Source organism: Trypanosoma melophagium (genome assembly GCF_022059095.1).
Source record: "Trypanosoma melophagium isolate St. Kilda chromosome Unknown ctg29segment0, whole genome shotgun sequence".
In the NCBI taxonomy this organism is placed as follows: Eukaryota; Euglenozoa; class Kinetoplastea; order Trypanosomatida; family Trypanosomatidae; genus Trypanosoma; species Trypanosoma melophagium.
Window position 1 is genome coordinate 134,958 of NW_027125160.1, and position 25,896 is coordinate 160,853.

General features: G+C 41.8%; 9 protein-coding genes across 9 annotated transcripts; all 9 read left to right on the forward strand.

Moving 5' to 3' along the window:
- Positions 1 to 291: 291 nt before the first annotated feature.
- On the forward strand, positions 292 to 1,116 carry LSM04_001527 (uncharacterized protein; the record flags this gene model as incomplete). The annotated part of the gene is made up of 1 exon (XM_067331779.1): positions 292 to 1,116. The coding sequence occupies one exon, from the start codon at positions 292 to 294 to the stop codon at positions 1,114 to 1,116; it is 825 nt and encodes a 274-aa protein (XP_067190159.1).
- Positions 1,117 to 1,607: 491 nt separating this feature from the next.
- On the forward strand, positions 1,608 to 2,714 carry LSM04_001064 (uncharacterized protein; the record flags this gene model as incomplete). Its single annotated transcript, XM_067331780.1, has 1 exon — positions 1,608 to 2,714. The coding sequence occupies one exon, from the start codon at positions 1,608 to 1,610 to the stop codon at positions 2,712 to 2,714; it is 1,107 nt and encodes a 368-aa protein (XP_067190146.1).
- A 255-nt stretch (positions 2,715 to 2,969) lies between these two features.
- Positions 2,970 to 6,275, forward strand: LSM04_002846 (Cytoplasmic repetitive antigen-like; the record flags this gene model as incomplete). Its single annotated transcript, XM_067331782.1, has 1 exon — positions 2,970 to 6,275. The coding sequence occupies one exon, from the start codon at positions 2,970 to 2,972 to the stop codon at positions 6,273 to 6,275; it is 3,306 nt and encodes a 1,101-aa protein (XP_067190176.1).
- Positions 6,276 to 6,739: 464 nt separating this feature from the next.
- Positions 6,740 to 9,250, forward strand: LSM04_008720 (zinc finger protein; the record flags this gene model as incomplete). The annotated part of the gene is made up of 1 exon (XM_067331783.1): positions 6,740 to 9,250. The coding sequence occupies one exon, from the start codon at positions 6,740 to 6,742 to the stop codon at positions 9,248 to 9,250; it is 2,511 nt and encodes an 836-aa protein (XP_067190249.1).
- A 679-nt stretch (positions 9,251 to 9,929) lies between these two features.
- On the forward strand, positions 9,930 to 14,495 carry LSM04_002447 (Protein kinase domain; the record flags this gene model as incomplete). Its single annotated transcript, XM_067331784.1, has 1 exon — positions 9,930 to 14,495. One exon carries the CDS (start codon positions 9,930 to 9,932, stop codon positions 14,493 to 14,495), a length of 4,566 nt encoding a protein of 1,521 aa, XP_067190173.1.
- Positions 14,496 to 16,214: 1,719 nt separating this feature from the next.
- LSM04_001036 (NAD-dependent epimerase/dehydratase) lies at positions 16,215 to 17,387 on the forward strand (the record flags this gene model as incomplete). The annotated part of the gene is made up of 1 exon (XM_067331785.1): positions 16,215 to 17,387. The coding sequence occupies one exon, from the start codon at positions 16,215 to 16,217 to the stop codon at positions 17,385 to 17,387; it is 1,173 nt and encodes a 390-aa protein (XP_067190145.1).
- Positions 17,388 to 17,953: 566 nt separating this feature from the next.
- On the forward strand, positions 17,954 to 19,285 carry LSM04_007203 (uncharacterized protein; the record flags this gene model as incomplete). The annotated part of the gene is made up of 1 exon (XM_067331786.1): positions 17,954 to 19,285. One exon carries the CDS (start codon positions 17,954 to 17,956, stop codon positions 19,283 to 19,285), a length of 1,332 nt encoding a protein of 443 aa, XP_067190220.1.
- Positions 19,286 to 19,642: 357 nt separating this feature from the next.
- LSM04_002461 (CDC45 family) lies at positions 19,643 to 21,724 on the forward strand (the record flags this gene model as incomplete). Its single annotated transcript, XM_067331787.1, has 1 exon — positions 19,643 to 21,724. The coding sequence occupies one exon, from the start codon at positions 19,643 to 19,645 to the stop codon at positions 21,722 to 21,724; it is 2,082 nt and encodes a 693-aa protein (XP_067190174.1).
- Positions 21,725 to 22,780: 1,056 nt separating this feature from the next.
- Positions 22,781 to 25,402, forward strand: LSM04_003154 (uncharacterized protein; the record flags this gene model as incomplete). The annotated part of the gene is made up of 1 exon (XM_067331788.1): positions 22,781 to 25,402. The coding sequence occupies one exon, from the start codon at positions 22,781 to 22,783 to the stop codon at positions 25,400 to 25,402; it is 2,622 nt and encodes an 873-aa protein (XP_067190180.1).
- Between the last annotated feature and the right edge of the window lie 494 nt (positions 25,403 to 25,896).

Below are 25,896 nucleotides of genomic sequence, written 5' to 3' on the forward strand. Positions count from 1 at the left end.
AATTTTTTAGTTTTTGTGACTATTTCTTTTCTTCCTTTCTCCTTATTTCTTTCTTTTAATATTGGGTAAAACAAACAAACAAAAAGGAGTGAGGCCGAAAAGAGTGAAAGAACGCGTATACGTACGTGCCTTGTGCTTATTTGTGTCCGTGTGTGTGAAAGTGAAAGAGAACGAGTAAAGAAAGAGTGGAAGTCATAAATCCTGGCAAGAAGGAAAAGTACACTCAAAAGTAAGAAGAATACATAGGAAAAGAAGTTCTTCTTGAAAGAAAAAGAAAAAAAAAAACAACAGATGAATACTCGTTATAGGAAGTTGGTTCCTGTTCCATACAAACCATCTGTTAAATGGCACCTTATGCATGAGGAGTACTATCCCATTTTCGCCCCTGAAAGACGAGAACAGGTGGAGTGTTGGTACAATAAAACAGCAACAGGAAAACAACGTGATGCTTTCCGCTGTATCTGTGAACGAATGTATGCGCAGGATCCTGATAAACAAGAACCCGAGTACTGCGCTGTCTATACACGCAATGCGGCGTTATGTGAAGTAAAAATGATGATAAAAGAATATGGAGTAGTACTCTCCGAGTTGGGTAAAAAACTGGCGCGTGTTTGGATTCTACATGAGGCTTCCCGTCGAGATAAGGATAGTTTTCGTGAGGTCTTCACCGGGGCACAGTCACTCTTTATTCCAGTCTCTGTTATGAAGGCAGACTATGTAACACCAGAAGAGGAGGTTTACAAGGATATTGATCGAAGTAATTTTCTCTCATCTATTGACTGGAGTAATTCAAAGGCAAGTGCAAAACGACAAGAATTACATCAACAGAAATCTGGTCAAAAACGTTTGACGCTCGGTGAACATCATCCACGTGTGACCAAACCAAAGAGTCAATTTGATGGTATCAATCCTCTCGCAACACTTGGATACACAGATATAAGTGAAGAAAAGGCTATAGAGAAACTCCGGGAAAAGCTAGATGAACACGCAAACTCAGATAGATACTACACTGTTGATGGATGTACAGTTTATGTTGCTGGAAATTCTAAAAAGATGAACCCAAGTGTCGCTAACAGTATAAAAGGTGGAGTTATAGCAACAGTTTGTGAAGACTGAAAACTATATATATATATATATATATATATATATATATATATATATAGAGAGAGAGAGAGAGAGAGAGAGAGAGAGAAGAAGCTGTTAATTCACCAGTTCATCAGAAGAGATGTAAACATATCCTTTTTTTTCTTTCCTTTTTTTTTGATTTTTATCTTTTAGTAGTTCTACTACGTATTGTATCAAATGAAAGCAATATTGCTTTTTTTAATATTATTGACACGTGTTTCAGCAACAAGGCAAATCGTTTCTCCATGTTGATAAAACTCTCTCATTTTCTTCATTGTTTTTCCATGTGGGGGTATAAACTTCAAAACGATACACTCCGCTTTTAAAAAAATTTTTTTCTCTTGATGCATGACGATTCCAGATAAAGTCATTCCATTTTTCTTTTTCCCTTTTTTCTTCTTTCGCTTATATTTCTCTTTGATTTAACATTACTTACTGTTTATATGTCGTAGACCCAATAAAGGCAGTATTGGGAATAACTAATGGAAACGGAAGGTGTACTACAATACCGACTCCTCGGGGCTCATCCTGCCGCCTCGGGTCGATATCACAGTTTGGGATTTAGTGGCGATACAGTCCCTGTAGCCTCTGTTGTGCAGGATATTGTGAAACAGCATCAGATAAATCTCACAAAGTACAAACTAGAAGTTCGCCGGTTTGTTCCAGTAACAAGTGAGAAACCGGATGCTTCAACGACATCCACTAACAATGAAAAGGATGTTTTGCAAATGAGTAGTGTGCTACATAGTTATGATAGGATTGTTGTGAATGTATCTAGACGACACTACTTGGATGGGACCGCAGAACTCGCCCAGGAAGAGAGTACAACGCCGCAAGACTCACTACAGCAGGTAGAGGGCCTGTTGCATATTTCAAACGAGGAAATATGGCATGATGAAAAGACGCATCCACAGTCTGGAAAACAAGGAGTTAACAAAAGTACAGAAGACCCACATGCTTTTAGTCGCGTTACTGCACTCTCTAATAAGGCATTTCCGCTGATTCCTTGGTTACAAAAACGCCACATCAATAGAGCAACAATATTACCCACACCAACAAAAGGAACATGTGTTCTCTGCGAGATGGAATGTTTTGAAGAGGTTGTTCTTCCTTGCTGCCACTTCTCCACTTGTACTCACTGCTTGGAGCTCGCCAAAACGATGCTTACTAACGAGGAAGAATGTCCAGTATGTGGAGCAGCAAAAAATGTTCAAAATACCCTTAAAGAAAGCAAAAACACCACTCTAGCAACCATTAAGCAGGAAAATCAAAGTTTTTCTGCTACTCACGCAAAAACATCAGATAATATTACCGATTATAATACAAAAAACAAGAATAACAACAAACAAGGAGAAAAATACACGGTATCTGGTCAAAAAATAACATCAGGACCTTCTACAAATGGAACAAAGCCAAGTTCCTCTACTAATATTACCCTAGCTGTTGCCTTTGAAAAAGATCTAGCAAAAAATATGCCACGTATTCTTTCACTGCTGGATGTGGCTGATCCGCTGACTGCAGAAACAAAGAGGAAACGACGTCGAGTAAGTGCAACGGTACCCCGAGGTGCACAAACCGGTGATGTGTGATGTGCGGTCCTTTGGTGTCTGCGTCCCGTGAGTTCATTGTGGGGTTCCTGAGATACATACACAAAAAAAAAACAAAAAACAAAAACAAAAAAAACAAAAGACCCCAATGATAGTTTAGTGTCCCGAGTGTTCTGCTTTTTCTTCATTCTCTCTTTTTTATTCTTTGTTCTTCTTTTTTTTTTCTTCATTGCTTGTTCTATCTTCCTTTTTTTTCTTTAGTCAGCTAAAAATAATTACAATCACCCTTAACTACTAATGATCGGGGCCTTTCGAGCCGATTCTCCTGGAACCTCTTACGATGATAGATCGTTCTTCTCCGGTAGCCGGGAAGCGTCGCGAAGCACTCTAAGCTCTGTGGATGGTGAAAGCAGCGTCAGTTCAAAAGAGGGAAACCAACGGACAAATATGTTACAACTTGAACTTGATATACGTGATGAGCGAATTAAAGAACTTGAGGAATTATACAAGGAACTTCTGAGAACCTCTGACTTTAACAAAGGACAGCTAAGCTGCCAGCTAGAGGAAACTACGAACAAGCTAAATGAAGCAAATGAGAGGATTACAACTCTCATCAACGAAAGGGACAAAGCGAAAAGTGACCGATGGATTACGATAGAGAGGGCAGCAGCACTGGCAGCCGAAAGACAAAAAGCAATGAAAGAAGCACGTGCGGCTGCAGAGGAAAAGGAAGCAATTTTGAAACTCTACAAATCCCTTGAAGAAACCAACAAGATTACCAACAACGAACAAATTTCTATCAATACGAAAAACGAAAATGACCGTAATATGGACGAAGCAATCAAAACATTAGAAGCTGAGCATCACAAGGTCACTGAGCAGCTGAAGGCTGAAAAACAGAAGGTTGCCGAGGCTGTGAAGGCAGCGGAGGCCGAGAAGCAGAAGGCAACGGAGCAGCTGAAGGCTGAACATCACAAGGTCACTGAGCAGCTGAAGGCTGAAAAACAGAAGGTTGCCGAGGCTGTGAAGGCAGCGGAGGATGCGAAGCAGAAGGCAACGGAGCAGCTGAAGGCTGAACATCACAAGGTCACTGAGCAGCTGAAGGCTGAAAAACAGAAGGTTGCCGAGGCTGTGAAGGCAGCGGAGGATGCGAAGCAGAGGGTTGCCGAGGCTCTGAAGGCAGCGGAGGCCGAGAAGCAGAAGGCAACGGAGCAGCTGAAGGCTGAACATCACAAGGTCACTGAGCAGCTGAAGGCTGAAAAACAGAAGGTTGCCGAGGCTGTGAAGGCAGCGGAGGATGCGAAGCAGAGGGTTGCCGAGGCTCTGAAGGCAGCGGAGGCCGAGAAGCAGAAGGCCACCGAGCAGCTGAAGGCTGAACATCACAAGGTCACTGAGCAGCTGAAGGCTGAAAAACAGAAGGTTGCCGAGGCTGTGAAGGCAGCGGAGGATGCGAAGCAGAAGGCAACGGAGCAGCTGAAGGCTGAAAAACAGAAGGTTGCCGAGGCTGTGAAGGCAGCGGAGGCCGAGAAGCAGAAGGCCACCGAGCAGCTGAAGGCTGAGCAACAGAAGGTTGCTGAGGCTCTGAAGGCAGCGGAGGCCGAGAAGCAGAAGGCCACCGAGCAGCTGAAGGCTGAACATCACAAGGTCACTGAGCAGCTGAAGGCTGAAAAACAGAAGGTTGCCGAGGCTGTGAAGGCAGCGGAGGATGCGAAGCAGAAGGCAACGGAGCAGCTGAAGGCTGAAAAACAGAAGGTTGCCGAGGCTGTGAAGGCAGCGGAGGATGCGAAGCAGAGGGTTGCCGAGGCTCTGAAGGCAGCGGAGGCCGAGAAGCAGAAGGCCACCGAGCAGCTGAAGGCTGAACATCACAAGGTCACTGAGCAGCTGAAGGCTGAAAAACAGAAGGTTGCCGAGGCTGTGAAGGCAGCGGAGGATGCGAAGCAGAAGACAACGGAGCAGCTGAAGGCTGAACATCACAAGGCCACTGAGCAGCTGAAGGCTGAACATCACAAGCTCACTGAGCAGCTGAAGGCTGAGCAACAGAAGGTTGCTGAGGCTCTGAAGGCAGCGGAGGCCGAGAAGCAGAAGGCCACCGAGCAGCTGAAGGCTGAACATCACAAGGTCACTGAGCAGCTGCAGGCTGAAAAACAGAAGGTTGCCGAGGCTGTGAAGGCAGCGGAGGATGCGAAGCAGAAGACAACGGAGCAGCTGAAGGCTGAACATCACAAGGCCACTGAGCAGCTGAAGGCTGAACATCACAAGCTCACTGAGCAGCTGAAGGCTGAGCAACAGAAGGTTGCTGAGGCTCTGAAGGCAGCGGAGGCCGAGAAGCAGAAGACAACGGAGCAGCTGAAGGCTGAAAAACAGAAGGTTGCTGAGGCTCTGAAGGCTGCGGAGGATGCGAAGCAGAAGACAACGGAGCAGCTGAAGGCTGAACATCACAAGGCCACTGAGCAGCTGAAGGCTGAACATCACAAGCTCACTGAGCAGCTGAAGGCTGAGCAACAGAAGGTTGCTGAGGCTCTGAAGGCAGCGGAGGCCGAGAAGCAGAAGACAACGGAGCAGCTGAAGGCTGAAAAACAGAAGGTTGCCGAGGCTGTGAAGGCAGCGGAGGATGCGAAGCAGAAGACAACGGAGCAGCTGAAGGCTGAACATCACAAGGCCACCGAGCAGCTGAAGGCTGAGCAACAGAAGGTTGCTGAGGCTGTGAAGGCTGCGGAGGCCGAGAAGCAGAAGACAACGGAGCAGCTGAAGGCTGAAAAACAGAAGGTTGCTGAGGCTCTGAAGGCAGCGGAGGCCGAGAAGCAGAAGACAACGGAGCAGCTGAAGGCTGAACATCACAAGGCCACCGAGCAGCTGAAGGCTGAACATCACAAGGCCACCGAGCAGCTGAAGGCTGAGCAACAGAAGGTTGCTGAGGCTGTGAAGGCTGCGGAGGCCGAGAAGCAGAAGACAACGGAGCAGCTGAAGGCTGAAAAACAGAAGGTTGCTGAGGCTCTGAAGGCAGCGGAGGCCGAGAAGCAGAAGGCCACCGAGCAGCTGAAGGCTGAGCAACAGAAGGTTGCTGAGGCTCTGAAGGCAGCGGAGGCTGAGAAGCAGAAGGCAACGGAGCAGCTGAAGGCTGAAAAACAGAAGGTTGCTGAGGCTCTGAAGGCAGCGGAGGCCGAGAAGCAGAAGGCCACCGAGCAGCTGAAGGCTGAGCAACAGAAGGTTGCCGAGGCTCTGAAGGCAGCGGAGGCTGAGAAGCAGAAGGCAACGGAGCAGCTGAAGGCTGAAAAACAGAAGGTTGCCGAGGCTCTGAAGGCAGCGGAGGCCGAGAAGCAGAAGGCCACCGAGCAGCTGAAGGCTGAGCAACAGAAGGTTGCTGAGGCTCTGAAGGCAGCGGAGGCTGAGAAGCAGAAGGCAACGGAGCAGCTGAAGGCTGAAAAACAGAAGGTTGCCGAGGCTCTGAAGGCAGCGGAAGCCGAAAAAGAAAAATTAGCTAAACTTCAGCAACTTATTGATGCTTCTGCGGCCGAGGATACACCGTTTCTGAAAAGTGGAGGGGATCGTACTTTAAATAATGCTACTCGCAGTGGTTGGTTTAAATGTTGTGCTGTTATGTAATTGTTTTATTTTATTCTATTCTGCTGAAGGTGCTAATAAAGACGAGAGCGGTAAAAGAAAAGAACTCTAAATCTTTTGTGTAATATGATGTTTGATTAATTGGGTATAGCGATGCTATTTTTCTTTTCCTTTTCTTTCTGTTAAAATCAGCAAGCTGTGGTGGGGGGTTGAATGTGTTTTGAGCCTTTTATAAGTGTGGTTTGAAACGTGGGAAATGTAGATTTTCTTTCTCTTTTTAATTGTATATGAATTATAGAGTTTCCGTAATAATAAATGCACTCGAACTGTTTTTTTTGTTTATTTTTCATCTGACGTGTTTTCCCCCAATTTCTTTCCTACTACCTCTACTGATAATATTAATTCTGTTGTTTTTTTTTTTGCGATACGGATGATTTATTTTATTTTTCTTTTTGTTTGTTTTTATTGATCGTTATCCAGCTTGGGATAGGAAGAAGCACACATTTATGGCTGTTGTTGAGGGTTTTGTTTCTCATGGTGAGCCGTGTGATTCGGTGAATAAATTGGGCAGCAAACTGGATAGACGGTACGAACAGTGGTCTCTATTGGTGCTTCTGCAACGACAATGGTCCCGTAATAAACGTTTAAATGTACTGTACGCACCCGTATTTCATATGTTATTTGCTTCTTCTGCTCCTGAAGTATATGATTGCTGCGATTTTACCACCAAGGCCGATGAGTTACCCTGGCAGCTGCTGTTTTATGATGTAAAATACAGCTGTAGGGAGGTGTTTTGGGAATCTAGGGGTGCTGAACTTATTAAAGAAATTTTTCAATCTGTCCCATCAGGACTACGACCTTTAAATTTTTCTGTTATTTGTGTAAAGGTTGGTAATACACACGAGCGTCTTGGTTTATTTTCTGAACGAGCTTTTTCTCTATATAAGGAGAGGGTTGAATCCGTGTTGTTACCCTTGGGATTACAGCAGATTTCTATACAACGACGTGATGTTGACTTTTCTAGTCATGCTAAAGAGTTATTAACTGGATCAACTGGTCCACTGCCTCTATTTATTGAGTCAGCAGTCAGTTGGGTACGTAATCGATCACCAGAGGCTGCAGATGTATCTGCTCCTTCACAGGAGGGTAATGAAAGTATTCTTGCAATACTTCCTCACCTAAACAAATTATTATTCACCACAGAATTTGTAGAACTTGATGATGTTAAGCTTGAAGATACTGGAATCTCTGAAGGGAGAAAAGAAAGTATTTTGTCGCAACTAGAGATAGGACGTCTAGAAGTAATAAAAGATATGAAAAAACGTGTGGGACGTGTAACTTCATTTAGTTTAAATTTGCCTACTCCATCTGGAGAGGCACCAAAACAGTGGTACGTTCTGCTTATACAAAAATTGCGTGTGGAGAAACAGGAAGTGTCATTAGAAAACCTTGATCCCGGACCACTCAGACCCCAACCTATTGGGGCGGAACTACATTTAATGCAAGATGCTGGTGAGGTATTGTATCTTCAGTCGCGATTACGCGATGAAAAGTTCTTTGATACCACATATGATGATATGTTACATGAAAATGGTGAGGTATTTGCTCAACTGACTCCCTTAGAAGGTATTAGCTTTCAAGACATTGATAATTATTTTTCTTTTCTTGAGAAGGATGAACTAAAGGAATTTGTAAAAACGGTACCAATAGAGCCAATTTGTGAGGGTTCATGTTCTGCACATACCTTCCCTAGGATTGTCTTTCGACGTCCAACAGGATTAATTGTAAAGGATACTGCCATATCATCACCACATGTTGAGGTTGTTGAAACTACAGTTAGTACATCAGATGAGTGGGAGGCTGTTCGACAAGCATTTGTATTTCTATCAGATAATATAACAGTTCTTAACAAAAGTGGACTTGGTGGGTATACACTTGCTAAGGATATTGCCCCAGTTCCATCTCCCACGCACAATAATGAATGTACGTGGTGTGGACGTCGTAGGGATAAACTTTTGCGATGTGGTGGTTGTAAAGTGGATATGTATTGCGGTAAGAATCACCAAATGATGGATTGGAAGGCTGGACACAAAAAGAAATGTGGATTATGGCGAAAAGCCCGAGATGATTATGAGCAAAGTGTTGTACCTTTACTACATTCAACTGAGACAAAACTTCCAAGTACTCCTTACGCTTCTGCTGTTACTACATTGTTACAATTTATTAATAGTTGGCGTTCTAAACTAAAAGGACAAACATCTCCAATCATTCACATTCTTGGCATTGGTAGAGATGTAAAAGATTTTCTATCAGAACTTGCGAAATGTCCTCTAAAACTTCGAGGAGATTGGAAGCAACTACGTCTTCTTCTTTGTTCTGATGCTTTTTCTGCAGAAGAGCAGAATGCTGTATACGCTATAAGTGAAACTGGTGATTATACCCGAACTATGTCTACTTCTGTTTTGGGTGATGTATGGCACAAACAATCTGGAAAAGTTGTGGAAGATGCTGCTCTTCTTGTACGACTCTATAGTACGAAATATCATATTTTTATCGATAACTCTTTGTCACAAGGTGCTGTGGCCAATAGTATTGGAATTTCTAGTACTAGTAATAATGATGGGGGATTTGCACCGGCCGCGGTAATATCATTAGGTACCCTCCTAGGATCAGGTATGACTTATTTTACAGCCGCTGCTGAAATTATTGCAGATTACTTTTTTGGTGTTATTCCAGTCATGTGTACAGAGACGACATTTCTTAGTGCATACAACACATTAGAGGCTATGCTTGCGAGAGTAAAAAGCAGTAGCACAATAACTGCAGATCGCAAGAATAAACTTCTCGCCAAGTACGGTAATATAGATAACTCTATTCAACTCAATTCATCTGCTTTTTGTTCAATACCTCTGGGTACAGTTGAAGTGAATACTAATACACCATTGGCATTGCGACAGATGACGCACTTGACGTCGCACGCAAATCTTTACTATTTCAGTATTCCCGTTGAATCATAGTAGATGGGGACCCATTTTTTTTTTTCTTTCCTTTTGTTTGTTTTTTATTTATTTATTCTTAACTTGTGAGCGTACAAAGAGAATAATGATAATGATACTTTTCATCTGGTGGGTTGATATGTTTCTCTTTGATATGATTTCGTTCTTGAGTTCCCCTTGTTTTATTCCACCTGAAAAAAGAAAAATGGAATGGATTGCGACAAATTCTACGATTTTGTTTTCTTTCAGCTGCCAACTCTCCCTGCCTCTTGGCGAGATTTCTCAATGTGTGTGAAAGCCACTAATAAAACTTTGGTGCAGGAAAGTAACCAAAAGGAAAAGAAAAAAAAAGCACGTTTATTTCATGACTACTAGTCTCCCTCTATTGTATCCGAGGTACCGTGATGTTTGATGCACGTTATGATTTGCAAAGTTGATCAAGCTGTGAATAGAAGATCTTTTCTTTTTTCTTATTTTAAATGTAAAGGATTTGTCTACTTTGATCCTTATTGGTGATTAGTGGCCTGCATTATTTCCCTTTACATTATGATTATATATATATGTGTGTGTGTATCTTCTTGAATAAATTTATTAAATTAAAAAAAAAGTATATACCATTTACTGATTTCTTTTTTTCACAAGAATTACTAGCACAAATAAAAAGGTGAAAATAAGCATCCTCTCCCCCCCTGAGTGGAGGATGACTAAAGGTGAAAACCCAGGGTTTTCTCTTCTTCAGAGCGGCATTTCGCCTCATCACGTCTCTCTATCAAATGATGTTTCGAACGTCTTACGGCCTCTGAACTCCCAATCCTGCAGGGATTCACCGCGGCAAGATCAGAAATATCACCAGCAGGAATATACGGATCAGCAAGATGTGTTTTTTCTCAGTATAACAGATACCTCAACAATAGAAAATCACGGTTCTGGTGGGAATCAAACATCTATGGATAGAGTTGCGGGGTTTTCATCCTGCGCTTCCACCTCTCAACCGGTGACGGAGTGTCAGAAAATACCTACTGTACCTGAACAACCGATTCGGATTGTGGATCAGGACTTTTCGAGTATTTATGCATCTTTTTTAAGTAATAAAGAATGGGAAAAGGAAGGTGCGATTTCATTACCAACACAAATTCATTTTCGTCAAGATTCGGAAACGGAAAATGGTATGAATAATTTAGAAAGCAAAAAAAGCGAAGGTTGCTGTGGTATTGGATTGCGTCTAATTGTAGTAGTAAACATTATTTTAGTAGTGACTGTTGTTGCAACTATATCTATTTTACCACTAGAGGCTGCAAATAGAATGTCAATGAGTTCGGCACTGATGAACATAAATGATGCCTCAACAGAACCAATTAGTAGATCTGTTGGGTCCAACCTTCTTTTTCTTGAGGAAATTGTAAGATCTGTCTTCAATGATCTACAGTTAAATCGCACAGCACCCTTACGTCCATGGACCGAAGTAAACATGCCAGAAGTGATGGGACATCTTTGCGGCATATTGCTAACATCTAAACTACGACGACATTTGCTGTATTTACATGTTAGCAGTCCTTTTTCAGCTTTTGGAGCGTATTGTTCACGGCAGTATGATGGTGGAACACTTGTGGGAACATATAATATGGATAATACTTCTGACTATCGCTATGGGGTGGACCGAAAAACACTCATGTATGCTGAACCACGAGAACCGGTTTTCCTTGTTCGCCGTATGTCAGAGGCAGAATACGCCATTGATTTTGCTTCACCAAATAATGTGTTTATGAATGTTGTCATACCGTGGTATACAAAGGGAAGAGATAACCCGTGGTTCATTTTCGCTCATAATAATGAAGTAATGATTACCTTTACTTACCCTTTTATTGACTACAGAGGTAATCCGGGGATGGTCACAGGCGCATTACAATTGAGTAAATTACGAACTTTTAATGACAAATCCTCTTTTCCGATACACTCAGATTACGTAATGGTGGTAGAACTTGAAACGGGACTGGTACTAGATAAGAAGCCAAGTGAACGACGACCAACTATGTGGGATAATTGGAATTGCACCTATGAACCATCACTATGTCGTAATTTTACAGAAGTTGAACGCCTGGATTCAATAAGTGATCCACACATGGCTGCAGCAGTTGAGAAGTTGGGTGGACAACATGGAATTGTATTGCTAATGAGGAATTCGGACCTTGTTGGAGTTTCTTTTGAATTGGATGGTGTGGGGTATCGTGCTGTTGTGAGTCGTGTCTATAAGAATGAAGAACGTCCTGCCGTTGTTGTTATTACTCTTACCCGAGAATCAACGTTAACTGAGACTTTATACGCAACACACAATAAAGTGTTCCTCACCGTACTTTTTTCTCTTTTTGCCATTGTATTTGCAGAACTTGCTATTGTCTATACAATTATAAAACCGCTACATGTTTTATATTGTGGAATTGTCAGGATGATACAATTTCGTGATGGATCAAAATATTTTAAAAGTACGTCTACTTTTAAAGAGCTGGCTTGGTTGCAATGCAAATTGAGGATATTTAATAGGCAATTAATGTATATGAAGAAACTTCTTCCTGCCGATGTGACCGAACGATGCGACTCAGACTCTATTGGTTCAGAAGGACGAGAGTTAGCTATGCAAGAAATAATGGGAAATTCCAGGTCTTTACAAAAGGTAGTGAACAGTACTTCTCCCATTACTACTACTGGTATTGTGGATACTGATACTAAAGCTCCTGATTCTGGTGCTGATGCAATGACAATGATAATACCATCAACAACGACAACTCCTACCTCTACCTCTACTACTGCTACTACTACTACTACTACTACTACTACTACTACTAATACTACTGCTACTACTACTACTACTACTACTACTACTAATACTACTTTACATGGCAGTGACAATCAGAGTAACGACAATCATTCCTTACGGCCTGATGAATTGGATGTGTTTCACGCAAGACTCAATGAGAGTGTATCGAAATATGAGATTAATCAGTTCCGTCGCCGATTCTGCAGTGTTGTGTGTTTAACTATGGTTCTTCGCGATGATGATAATTCAATTGACGGCTTTGTTAAGACTTTCTCAGAATCAAGTATTCCTCTTATTAGGCGTTACAGCGGTGTTATAGAGGTTCAACGTCCAAACTTTTTATTGGTCAGCTTTGGTGCGCATTCCCAAATGGCTCAACATCAAACACAAGCGGTGCGATTTGCGCTAGAGTTATTACAACAACTTTCACTTGATATTGCCGAATGCGTTGGTGTTGTGGTGGACTCTGACGAATATCTTGTTGGAACTTGCGGAACACCCGATTGTAATACGCGAACCACACATGGACTCCACATTCCCATGCAAATGGATTTCTCAAAACTCTTCCTTTCCCTTAGGTGCCACATTGTCGTAACCCGACCTGTCGCCATTGCGCTGGATAAACAATTTCTCACTATTCCCGTTGAGGCGGTCTATTGTAGGGGTCTCAATACACCGCTGATGCTCTATGAACTACGCGGCTGCACGGCAGCACTGGCAACAACATGTGTCTCGGATGTTATGCATCACATTGCGATAATAAGACGGGCATTTCTGCATATGTTGGCGGGAAGATATGTGGAAGCGGCACGATTGCTTGTGCAGATTGAGGGAAAAGATGTACAGGGCGACAGACTACTGCGGGTGTGCCGTCGATTAATGCGTAAAGGAACCACAAGGCCGTATATTCGTACATGGGGACAATTGCTGACCACCACACTACAACGAAAAGGAAGCAGCAGTAATACCAATAATGTGGTTATTTTTTCACCATTACCGGGCGATTTTCGTTTGCCCATGCTTCGCGCAAAGCACAGTTTTCTGCATGAGGGTACAGAATTGGAGAATACCGTGTTATCTGGAGTCTCTGCACGTAGCCCTGGTACAAGGTCTGGAATACCTGCACCTGGTAGTTTTTCAGACGCCATGAGGTTTGAGGAATGCCCTGATAAACCGTTATTTGAAATGTTAATTGATTCATCTATTGACAATGATGAAGATGATGAGGATGATGTGCAAGATGCATTTCCTTCTTTGAATCGCGAAAATGAAAGAATTATCTCACCTAAAGCTCGCAGTACTGCGAAGGGAGAATTACCTTTTGTATTCACAGACCATCAGGGAAATTCCTGGGTGCGTTCTGTAGACAAGTTGGGAACAGGTACCTTTTCGGTGGTTTATCGTGGTATGTCTTCTTTAGGAGACCTCGTCGCACTTAAGTGTTTCGCGTTACGATCAAGACATATTGAAATTGAAGGTATAGTTGAAGAGTTAAAACTATTTTCCCAGCTCAGACATGGTAATATTGTGCAATACATAAGTTGTTACTTCTCTAGCGATTATCTTATTGAAGTAATGGAACTTGTCCCGGGTGGATCCCTTGATGGAATTTTAAGTAGTTTCGGAACCCTATCCGCTGTCACTGTCCGACGTTTCCTGCGAGATGCCCTGCAGGGTCTCATGTATCTACATTCCAAAAACGCTGTCCACTGTGATGTAAAACCGCACAATGTCCTTGTGGCGATGGATGGTGTATACAAATTAAGCGACTTTGGCTCCTCACTCCTGCGACTGACAAACTCCATGCATGAGATTAGTGATGTGTGTGAGATGCGGGGGACGCCGGGGTATATGGCGCCGGAGGTGGCGCGGGGGGAACTGCCAACCGGGAAGAGTGATATCTTTTCACTCGGCATTACTGTCCTGGAGCTCCTCACTGGACGACTTCCATGGGATTATGCATGGAAACAGGGAGAGGGGGCACAGTCCACCCATCCCACAGCACTAGAAGAAAATGAAAAAGAGGAAAAGGAGGAAAAAGAAGAAGGGCAAACACATCAACAATGTAATACGGCTAGAGAAGAGAAGGATGAGGAAGAGGAGGAAGAGACGCAAAGGGATATTGAGAGATGTCTTACAACAGATGTGGATATGGAGATGCCGCAATCACCCACGTGGTTTCCAGCGCAAGATAATGTTTTTTGGCACAACGCCGCAGCGAAATCTCAGCCCACTATTGATAACTCAACAAAACAGACCACGCGGCCAGAGATTGATGAACTCCTGCGCAATCCAGCGCAATTACTGATTAGTGTCGGTAAAGGTGAAGTTGTACCGGTGATTCCACAATGGCTGGAGGACGAAGTACGGGATTTTGTGGGTTTGTGTGTGGCAAGTGATCCGGAGAAACGTGCAACGTTGAAAGAGTTGATGCAGCATCCATGGATGGTTTAAAACGTAGAGAACTGTATTAACTACTAAGAAAAAAATAAAATAAACTGGAGGTATGGAGAGGTGTACACACATGAATATATATACATATATAAATGTGGTTCTATGCTTCTGTAATGAGAGCAACAATATTGTTTGAGGAATGGTAATGTTGTGCAAATTCATGTACTGATATATATAAAAAAAAAAAAATAATGATCAAGCGGTAGAGTGCTGCTGGCATCAATACAACCGCATCCTTTATTGCCAGTCATAATAATAATAATAATAATAATACACCACCAACAACGATATTGATGATGATGATGATGACGCTGTGAGGGAAAGTAAATAAATAAAAAAAATAAAAATAAAAACAAAGGATGAAAAAGGAGAGCAATTATCATTTTTCAGAATGATTCTGCTTGCTGAATTTTTTAAGGTATAATAGCAATAAAAAGAGACAAAAAAGAAAGTTAAAAAAAGGAAAAAAAAAACATGTGTATTCTGAAGACGCAAGTGCATAGGTTATTCTCTTATCACATTTATTATTTGCTACTTTTATCATTATTATTACATCTCAATTTTTACTATTTTCTCGGTTTCGGCGTATGTCCATCTTGTATTATGGATTACTTCATTTCCATTTCGCTTTTACCTCTCCCCTCCCTCGTTTATGTATTTCATGCTATTTGATTTCCACAAAAAAACAACAAAAAAGATAGAAGGAAATAAATAATGGACTGATGTAAGAGAAATAACAATAACAATAGCAACAACAAGCAAATATGCGTCATGAGTAATATGGATATGAATGCATGTTTGTTTCTGAAATTCGAAATCTGGATTAAATGTAATTTAAAACAAAACATTAATGGAAAATAATAATAGATTTTTTCTACTTTCCGCACAGCTCCTCCGCTTATGTGCGTAATAACGGAAGTATAAGGTAGAATGAAGCAAAGCGCAAAATGCAAAATAATAAAGGGAATACAAATAGATAACAAAAATGGAAACAATTGTCATGGCTGGCGCTTCCTTTTGACCGGTTTCTCTCTCTTTTTTTCCCTCTTCTTTTTTTTTCTTTGGTTCATACTACTATTTTGCGCCGTATTTAACAGTTTAATTTTTTGGTAGGAAATTTTCATTTGCTTCTTCTTATCAACTGGAATCGAGGAGCTGTTCTCCACCCATTAAGTGTATCAAGAGCGTTGACGTTTGCTTACAAAGAAAGAAGCGTAAGGAAAAAAAAATAATTTCACAAATCAATGTGGCAGTATTAGATATAGTAAAAGCTTAAAACTCCTTGCAGTCGTGTATTTGGTGGTTTTTTTCTTCATTAACTGTCTTGTTTTTCTTCCTTTTTATGATTAATAATAATAATAATAATAATAATAATAATAATAATAATAATAATAATAATAACAAGAATATTATTATTATTATTATTATTGTTTGAGTTGTGTGGGTTTATTTACCCTTTGATGGGCGTCTGGTGTACTTCGCCTGGTGTTTTAAATGTTTTTCAAATAAAGAATATTTTGTTTTCAATGTGCCTTTGTTTGTTGGTTTCTTCCCTTTGCATTTTCCGAGAAGTAATAATAAAGCAAGGAACTCCATTAAGTAGGCTGACTCTGTTTTGTTCATAAAAAACAAAGACAATCAGAGTAAAAAGGAAAAAAAGCAAACAAACAGAAAGACAAACAAACAAACAAAGAATCCTAGAAATAAAATAAAAAAAAAATGCGAATTTTGGTCTGTGGAGGGGCGGGATACATTGGTACTCACTTTGTGCGATCGTTATTGCGCCGGACTTCTCACAGTGTGGTGATAGTGGACAGTCTGGAGGCAACACGCGGTCGAACAGATCATATTGATACAAAAGAGAATGCCATAAAGAAAGGCGTGCATGAATCAACCGTAGATGGTCAGGTTGGACGTTACGCAGTACTTGAAGTTGGAGATGTGCGAGATGTAAATTTCCTAAATGACGTTTTCGTGCGCCATGCCCCTATTGATGCGGTGGTGCACATGTGTGCCTCCATTGTTGTGCCTGAAAGTGTGCAAAATCCACTGATGTACTATGATAACAACGTTGTTGGTATTATTCGATTGTTAGAAGTCATGCGAAGCCACAACTGTGATAAGATCGTCTTCTCCAGCACCGCAGCCCTCTTCGGCAATCCTGCGACCATCACAAATGCGGAGGGTACGGAAAGTGTGTGTATGGAGCCAATCCGTCCAGATGCCAAGAAAAGCCCGGAAAGTCCATACGGCGAGACTAAATTGATTGCCGAATGGCTTCTCAAAGACTGCGCAAAAGCGTATGGGATTAAAAGTGTATGTCTGCGGTACTTCAACGCCTGTGGGGCCGACGAGGACGGTGATATTGGCGAGGACCACGAGCCCGAAACACACCTCATTCCCCTCATTCTACGTGTGCCATTGGCGGAGGAAATCAACAAACACCGACGTGAAAAACAACTGCCGCCTGTGCAGGACTTTGTCTCTATCTTTGGCACGGATTACCCCACACCCGATGGAACATGCGTGCGGGATTACGTGCATGTCTACGATCTCGCCACGGCGCATTTGTGTGCGTTGGACTTTTTGGCGCGACTCGGTCCGGACGATACCGCGCGGTACTTCTCCGCCTTTAATCTCGGCACTTCTCACGGATATTCGGTACGGGAAGTCATCGCCGCCGCTCGCCGTGTGACGGGGCATCCAATTCCAGCGAAGGAGTGTGAACGCCGATTGGGAGATCCACCGGTGTTGGTGGCTTCTGGTGCGGAGGCGATTTCAGTGCTCGGCTGGGAGCTCAAGTACGACAATATTGATAAGATTATTGCTTCCGCGTGGAAGTTTCATAAGTCACACCCCATGGGGTATGCATCGCAGGTCAACAGCTTCTAGGAAGGTCTGTTTTTTTTTTTTTTTAGATATATATTTGTTTTTTTTTTTCTTTTTGCTGATTCTGCCTCCTTCCAGGGGTTTTTTTTTTTGAACAATGCTTGTGTGTGTGTATGTGTGTATGGACGAGTCTTGAAGCATATTTTAAAACTGATCAAAAGTTAAAAAGAGAGGAGGAGGGGATGAAGAGCAAATAAGAGACAAACTATCTTGGTGGTGGTAGTGATAATGGCAGAGATAATGCTTTTCATTCCAAGTAACAGTGATGATATTACTGATGAGAATGTACATCACCATTTTGACACGGCTACTTTGTTAAAACACAAAATCATTAATTTTATTTTTTTTTTCCTCTCTCTTTTTCTCATCTATCTATATGTATATATATACATTTGTCTGTGTGTCTGTGTGGTAACTGAGCACTAAGTACTAGTGAGGGACTGTAGGAGAGGTGTTTTTCTTCGTTTATATATGGTGTGCTATTGTGGCGATTGTGAAGGGATAAAGAAAACGCACATTTGTTATAATTATCATTGGTAGCATTAGTATTGGAAATAATAATAATAATAATGCTAATGATGATTTGGAGGAAGACGTCACTGCGAACTCCTATCCAAGCTTTATTGCATATTTTCCGTCCCATACATATTGCCAATCATACACATATAGTTGATCAATACAGTGCCATTTTATGTGCCCGGCGTACACTGAAACACCGTTCCTTATCCCCTAATGATCCCTTTGGTGAAGAGGCGTCTTTCAGTGATCCATCGGATGGTTTTTACAGTGCCTGGAGTGGCGTGGATATGGATGCCTTTGCGAATGCGGCGTCCAGCGAGGAAATACGCACCGCCCACTTTGGACCGGAATGGTCCAGGTTTACAACAATAGGAAGACTTTCTGTTAAAAAGATGCAAGAAGAGGGACATATAAAGGAAAACAATGCATTAGAGGATATGGGTGTATTACAGCGTGATAAGGGAATTTCAACGCGATTACGCACTATGGAGGAACTTCACTCGCGGGAACTAGAGACACGAAGGAAATTATTTGAGAGAAACTATACAAGTTATGAGGAGTATGTGGAGAAGGAATTGACTACCAGTAACGTGGATGAGAATAACAATGATAATAATAGTAATAGTAATAACTATGAAGATCATGATGTGGAAAACTCTACCGATGCTACTATAATGACTGAGGAAAATGAATATACCATGCCACTTCCACGATTTATAACAGAAGAAAAACAAGGAATGCAAAATGCAAGTAATTCAAAACTACCAATAGCAGCTGCAAGTAATATTTCAGTTCCAATTCGTCGTGAAATCTCCCAAATACCCGAGTCTTTAATGACTGTTATTCTTAATACATTAGGTGACCCCCATGGGGATCCACAACTCCCACGAAGAGATCCATTACATTGGAACACAGATGATATTATTCTCTGGTTAACAAAGATGGAAAACATACAATTAAACAAGGCATTAAGCTCTACTGCGGGTTCTGAAGAGTTAAGTACGAAGACAGGAGTGCGAGAAGAAGCTTCAGTAATGCAGGATCTATCCATGCAGGAGGCATTCCGTATGGCGAACATTAACGGGGAGTTCTTACTGCAGCACACTGTACCAAGCACAATGTTTCAGGTAATGCGACGATGGTATTTGCGTCGTCAAGAAATTGCTTTGACTGTTTTGAAGCAAAAACAAAAGTTACCGAGCAATAATATCGAAAAAGCAAATAATAGCAGTGGAACCCACTGTAATGACATTATTTTAGAAAGTGATCTTGTTAGTAAAGCTGTTGAAAATGGTAGAGCTAAGCTTGATGAGGCTGTATCACGCATTACACCTTTACTTATTCAAGAAACTATAGCGCAATGTTATCTATACTGCCGTTAAGGGAATTGTATATGTACTTATTATTATTTATTTATTTTTTTTTATTCTCTGGAGGATGTGGAGAAAAAAGTATGGGGATAAAGAAAAAACAAACAAAAACACTTTATATATATATATATATATATATATATATATATATATATTAATTCTTTTGATACAAAGAAATGTAGTGAGGGTTAAAAGGAATATTTGTGATGACTTTAACTTTTTTACTGAATAAATATATTTTTCTTTGTGTCCTTTCTTTCCTTTTCTCCTTCTGCATTGTATGTATTTTTTTTTTTTTTTTTGTAAAACAAATATATTAAAAAAACAGAACAATTAAAACAACGTATCCTAGAAATAAATAGATAAGGTATGGGTGACTCTCCAACTCCATGGGAGCATATTAATCGCTTCTACCACACAACTCGTAAACCCATTCAGTTGTTTGTGGCCTATCACGCAGATGCGGCAGCGGCATCTCTCACACTAACATCTCTCTTAAAGGCCTGTTTTATTCCTTTTAATCTTCATCCTATATTTGAATACGCCGAGGCACGAGAGGTCATTCAACGTACAAGCCTGGCACAGGATACAGAGAGACTCAGTGAAGAAGAACCGCCGGTGGATGAGCTCTTTGTTCTCATTGGTCTTGGTGCCCCAGTCGCACTGCGTTCTTTCTTTGATCTCCAACGGCATATTGTAGTGGTATTAGATTCGTATCGTCCATTCCTTCTTGACAACCTCCGCGCGGATGATAATACACGACTTATAGTTTGGGGACGTGAAAGCATTCACGAGGAGGTGGAACAATTCTTTCGAGAACAGCAGCGACGAGAACGTCGGCGACGTCGACGTCGTCAAACACGCAGACAACGGCGTCGTCTACGTAGATATGGAAATAGTGCTACAGAGGAGAAGGATGATGAGAGTGATTTTAGTGACAGCAACAGCGATAGTAGTAGTAACACTAGTGATGATGATGATATGGAGGATGATGAAAATGAAATGACACCTTCACAAAGTCAAGAAAGACTTGATTGGATGAATGAAGAAGTTCCGGAGTTTTTAGAGCAAACGTATTACGCTGCGGAGTGTGCTGGAAAAAGTTGTGCCCTTGAGGTATATGATTTGGCAATTCTTCTTAATCGTGTGAAGGAGCCTGTTTTGTGGCATGCAGCTGTAGGTGTCTGTGATCTCTTTACTCGGCGTCTCATTGACTATGGAACATATCTGGTAGAAATGCGTCGTTTACACAATGAAGTCACTTTACGAAAAGGTATACGTCGTGGTCCACTAGACGATGTCACGGAGGAGAACCTTAATCGATTTCACAAGGTTGCCGCCTCTAGTAATATGATGCAACTTGTGAACTTTGATGAGGATCAATTATTCCTTTTACGTCATTTCTCACTATGGGGAGCTATGTGGTATCATCCAGTAGTGGCGAGTCTATTAAGTCTACACCACGTAGAGGATGGCGTGGGAACACTACGACAATTACTAGCACGCTGTGGTGTATCAGCAAAGTTGGCACAACAACCATGGCGTGAAGTACCAGATGATGTGAAGATTGAATCTCAGCGACTTGTACATCAGGAACTCAAACAATTACTACGCACACGAGGGAGTTTTATTAGAAGTCCTACACAAATTCGTTGTGTGGCGCGAACGGCGGGATATAGTGTGGAGGTGTCTACCTTTGATGTCTGTACACTCTTCACCGCCTTTCTCGCGGCGGTCCCACCAAGTAATGTATTTATCGAAGAACAAAACGGAGGAAATATAAATGAAGTCCCCACAAGTGTGCAGGAGAAATTACGTGAGTCCCGCCGCGAACAGTTCTGGCGGGCGCATGATATTATTGATGCCGATCCAAACTCCAAAGCCTTCGCGGCTGCTGTGCTGGAGGCCCAATCTTTACAAGAGTCCGTCGCCGCCGCCACAAGTGCGTTAATGCAGCCGGGAATGATTCAAAGCACAAAAGGCATTCACTACGCAAATCCGAGTGATCCCACAAATGCCTCCACGGCGTTGGAAACATTTGGTTCACCTTTTCGCCTCGCGGTGTTGGCAGAGCGCATGTTATATACATTAACGGTGGAGCGGGGATTGGGGAAATACACAGGTGAGGTGCGCCCGGTACTTCTCTCCTGTCCACTTCCACGTACAATACCCGTGGCCGTGCAGAGACAACAACAGGAACAACAACAATTATTAGCGCAAACAGAGGAATCGTTTGTGGTGGTATTTGGGCATGAGGGTCCAACAACGGCGGGATTATCGCCCGTTGTGCCTGTAGCGCATTGGAATGATTGTGTGACGAACACGGAAGATTTTCTCGTACCACCGCTGCGTGATTACGTGAGACGTGATGTTGTGATTGTGGATGGACGTGAGTCTACGGCGCACTTGGCAGAGATGCTTCACCTCCGCTCCCTGGCCGGTGCACTGTAAAGCAAATATTACACATATATATATATATATATATATTTATTTATTTATTTATATACAGAGAGAGAAAAGAGGAGGATAGACACTGTTTGTGTATTGTGAATCACTCTTGGGATGATGACCGTAAGGAGACAGAGAGGGGGCTCAGCCTTTAAGAAACAAAGTAAAATGATAACAGTAAAGATAAACGCTCTTTTGGTGTATTACGAACCAGCAGGAATAAAGAAAAAATAGATAAGTAGTTTGTTTCTGCGAATACCATAGATGCTCCTTTCAAAGAGACTTTTGTTTCTTTTATTTTTATTTCTTTTATTTACCGCTTATTTGTGTTTATACAATTATTTCTCCAAGGAGCTGAATATCCATAGAGGAGAAGGACATTTCTACGTATAGAGAGTCTCCAGAAAAAAACTGTTATGAACATTAATATATATATTTTCTTAACTCCTTCATCTCTATATTTCACTGTTTTTTTTGTTGATTATTTTTGAGACAGTACAGTATAAGTGTGACTGAATAAAAAACATAAGTCAATTATATATATATATATATCTTTGTGTGTTTGTGTGTGTATTTATTTCAAAGGATTCTCTTTTTTTTTCTTTCCCCAATTAAATTCCTTCTTTTAATCACACTACATATTGTTGTCGTTTTTTGCCTATCGCATTGGTTGTACTTGATATATAAATATATATTTGTTAATATACAGATTCGATATCGTTTTGTTCTTTTATTATTATTTCTCTTCTTCTCTATTTGCTTCTGTAGGTGCTGGTATTGGGCACTTATTTTTGTTATACCCGACAGACGAACACAGTATTCTCACTATAGTTGTGGTTTCCACTCGGTTTGTAGGGATTTAAACAGAATATTTCTTTAGCGTAAAGGACACACCGCTTGTGTAGAGTTAAATTTATCTGTTAACTTGTTACATTATTTCTATTTGGTTTATTGCTTGTATTACATATTTACTTATTATTATTGTTATTATTGCACTTGTTTAGATACGTATTTAAGTGTTATTAATACACCTATTCTCTCGATTTCCCTGTATGCAAGATGACAGACACGACAGGGCTGCCCATACGGTCAGCCGCTTCATGTTTGCAGGGATTTGGAGAGCGTCGATCCATCTCCGTAGTGGCCAATAATAATCAAATTAGTAGTAGTAGTAGTAGTAGTAGTAGTAGTAGTAGTAGTAGTAGTAGTATGAATAACTACACTACTAACAACAACAGTAGTAATGGCAATAACAAAAACAACGACGTTCTCAGTGTTGGCAATAACAACAATTATATTAATAACAATAACAATACTGGAATGGCTGGGATAGGGACATCGGATGGGCGATCATTTCGTGTGCGTCTGGCGCAGTCCACCTCTACGATGAGTAAACCGTTAAAACCCACAAGCGAACCCCAATCACGGGGTTTATTAGAAGAAATTGATACTGTAAACTACCGTAGAGGCTATTCCAGTCAACGCGAAGAACAGGAAGAGCGGGTGGATGGAAAAGACGCCTACGCCCATCTCCGTCATGCACTAGAAACAAGACTGCAGGATCGTGAAAAGGAACTGGCAGCCGCACTGCAGCGTGAGAAGACACTCGCCAGTCGACTCCGTGTGGCGGAAGAGACACGTGTGTTGTATCAACTTTACACCCAACGACTGCTGGAGTTAATGCGATTACAGGAATTAACACCACCACTGCCGTTAGTGAAGAAGAGTGATGTAGTGGAGGCCCTTCGTGAGGCCATGCACAATGGAGAGATTGACATAATGCGTGAAGAAGAAGAAGATAATGATGATAATGGTGTACCCACACAGGCGTCTAATATAGATAGCGTTATATCTACACGCTTGCCATTCTCCCATTCCACTTCACATGCTTCATCCCTACAGTTAACAAATGCCACATTACTTACATCTGCAATGTTAGAGTCTAAAGTAACGAATTGTCTCGTCCAATTAAAGCGGGAGAATGCACAGCGGCAGGAAAGTATGATGCAAGCCGTTCAAACAGCATCGAACACATATGTGGAGGAAATGGAGTCTAAACTCGCCGTTTTGTCGAGTGCACTCCGTCAAGTAGAACAGCGTGTGGCGGAGCATGCGGCGGCAACAACAGTCGCCCTTCAGCGTCATGTGCGGCATACACAAAACAATGGAATATGTATAGAACAGCAACAACAGGAACTGCGACGATTACAGCAGGAGTGCGTGCGATACCAGCGAGAACAGCAGCGCACACAAGCAGAAATGACGGCATTAAAGAATGAGCTCGCACGTTTAGATGGGGATCGTGAGGCGGCTTTAATAATGCACCGTGCCGCAGAGTGTTTAGAAGATGTAAGGCAAAGTGTGCGGAATGCTGTGCGGGGTGCGGCCCATGCTATTGAACAATCTGCATTAGAGAGCAATACAATAAAGGAACCATTTATACAATCTATTCGAGTTATTGCCGTAAAGGTGGAGGCCCATGCAGATATAGCACGAACAGCTGTACGACGTTGGCAACAAGAATGCACTACTAGTAATACTACTATTACTACTGTACGGGATAAATTTACGAGTGATGTTGATTTAGATGCCGTACACCGTTTATTACTTAGTCCCCCACGACGAACTACTCGCAGTTGTGAACATCCGCCATTGCTGCATAGAGAAGATAGTGTAGGGAACTCCAATCTTATGATGTTGGAGGAACTTTCACGGGTAATGAAGAACTTGTGTCGATTGTTGGAGAATAATGCGCGTCAAATGGAGGCGAATACAATGAAGGTAACGAAGAGTATATCCGATTGGGAAAAGGCGATTGTGAAGCAAATGACGGAGATTTGGGAATGTATGCGTGTGGGGCTTCTAGAACAGGGAGTTTTATCGTCAAGATCATCTACACAACACCGTCAACTCTGCGGAGAGACAGCACCATTAACTCTGGGGGATAACTTCACAGAGATTAGTACCACTCCTACCCACATCCATAGCAACAACCATAATAATAATGATAACAATATCAATAATAACAATAATATCATCCATAACAGCAGCAATCATAGTAATAGTAGTAATCCTCGTGGAGCCACATTTCCCCACTCACAAGCCAGCTGTGCCACAGCAACTACAACGACTAGTGCTATTACTACAGTTGCTGCCGCCCCAACAAAAGTTATGATGGACCGGAATGGAAGTTTCACCACATCGTGTGGTCAGATACAATCAACAAGTGGTGGAGTGCCATCATACGTCAGTTCCACTAATGAGAGTAGAGCCGCTAGTGCAATGCCGTCATTTCCACCATCGTGGCATATCCCACCCGCCCCGTTGTGTGAAGTGGAGCGAACACCCGATGCACATAAACATCGCGATAATGATTTTCTCTCACCACCATCCATCTCCGTCTCCCGGGCACCGACTCCACCACCACAATCACAATCACAATCCCATTTACAATCACAATCGCAGTTGGAAAGGACGCAAACTATGCCAACAGCAAGTAATCTCTTTCAGCAACAAGATCGGGTGGTGGAAATATCTCCATACAAAGTTCTATCACCTGGGAGGGTAGTGTCAACGGTACCGAGACTGCATTACGCAAAAGAAATAGAGAATGTGGAAAGTAATATTAAAAGAGTCGGATCTGGGGCTATTCTTCCACGTCGTACACAGACTCTTTCTTAGATACCTTTATGAGAGAAATACATTTCTCGCAAAAGAAGCACAACTCTTTTTTCCATCCCCCTTTTTTTTTCTTGGTTCTTCTTATTATGAGTTGTGGTAACGAGTAGAGTATGAAAGAAAAAGAAGAAAAAAAAGAAGAATTGAGATAGACATTTGCTTTGTTATGGAATTTAGTCCAATACATTAGAACCTCTGTGCTTTCTCTCTTGGGATATCATTATCATTATCACCATCTTTATCCTTTATCCTTTTTTTTTGTGCTTTCCTTTTTCTTAGACTGATATGCCTGTCTCATTATTATTGTTGTTACCATTGACCTATTGTTGCTCACTGCCTCTGATAACTGTTTCTTTTGTTTTGTTTTGTTTTGTCTTTGTGCTTATCTGAGGTCTGGCTTCGAGAAACGATTTGTGTTTCTCCTCCTTGCTGTTGCTGTAAAGACATTCTGATCTTGCTATCCCTCCACTACGAAATATTTGTAATGATAATGTTTT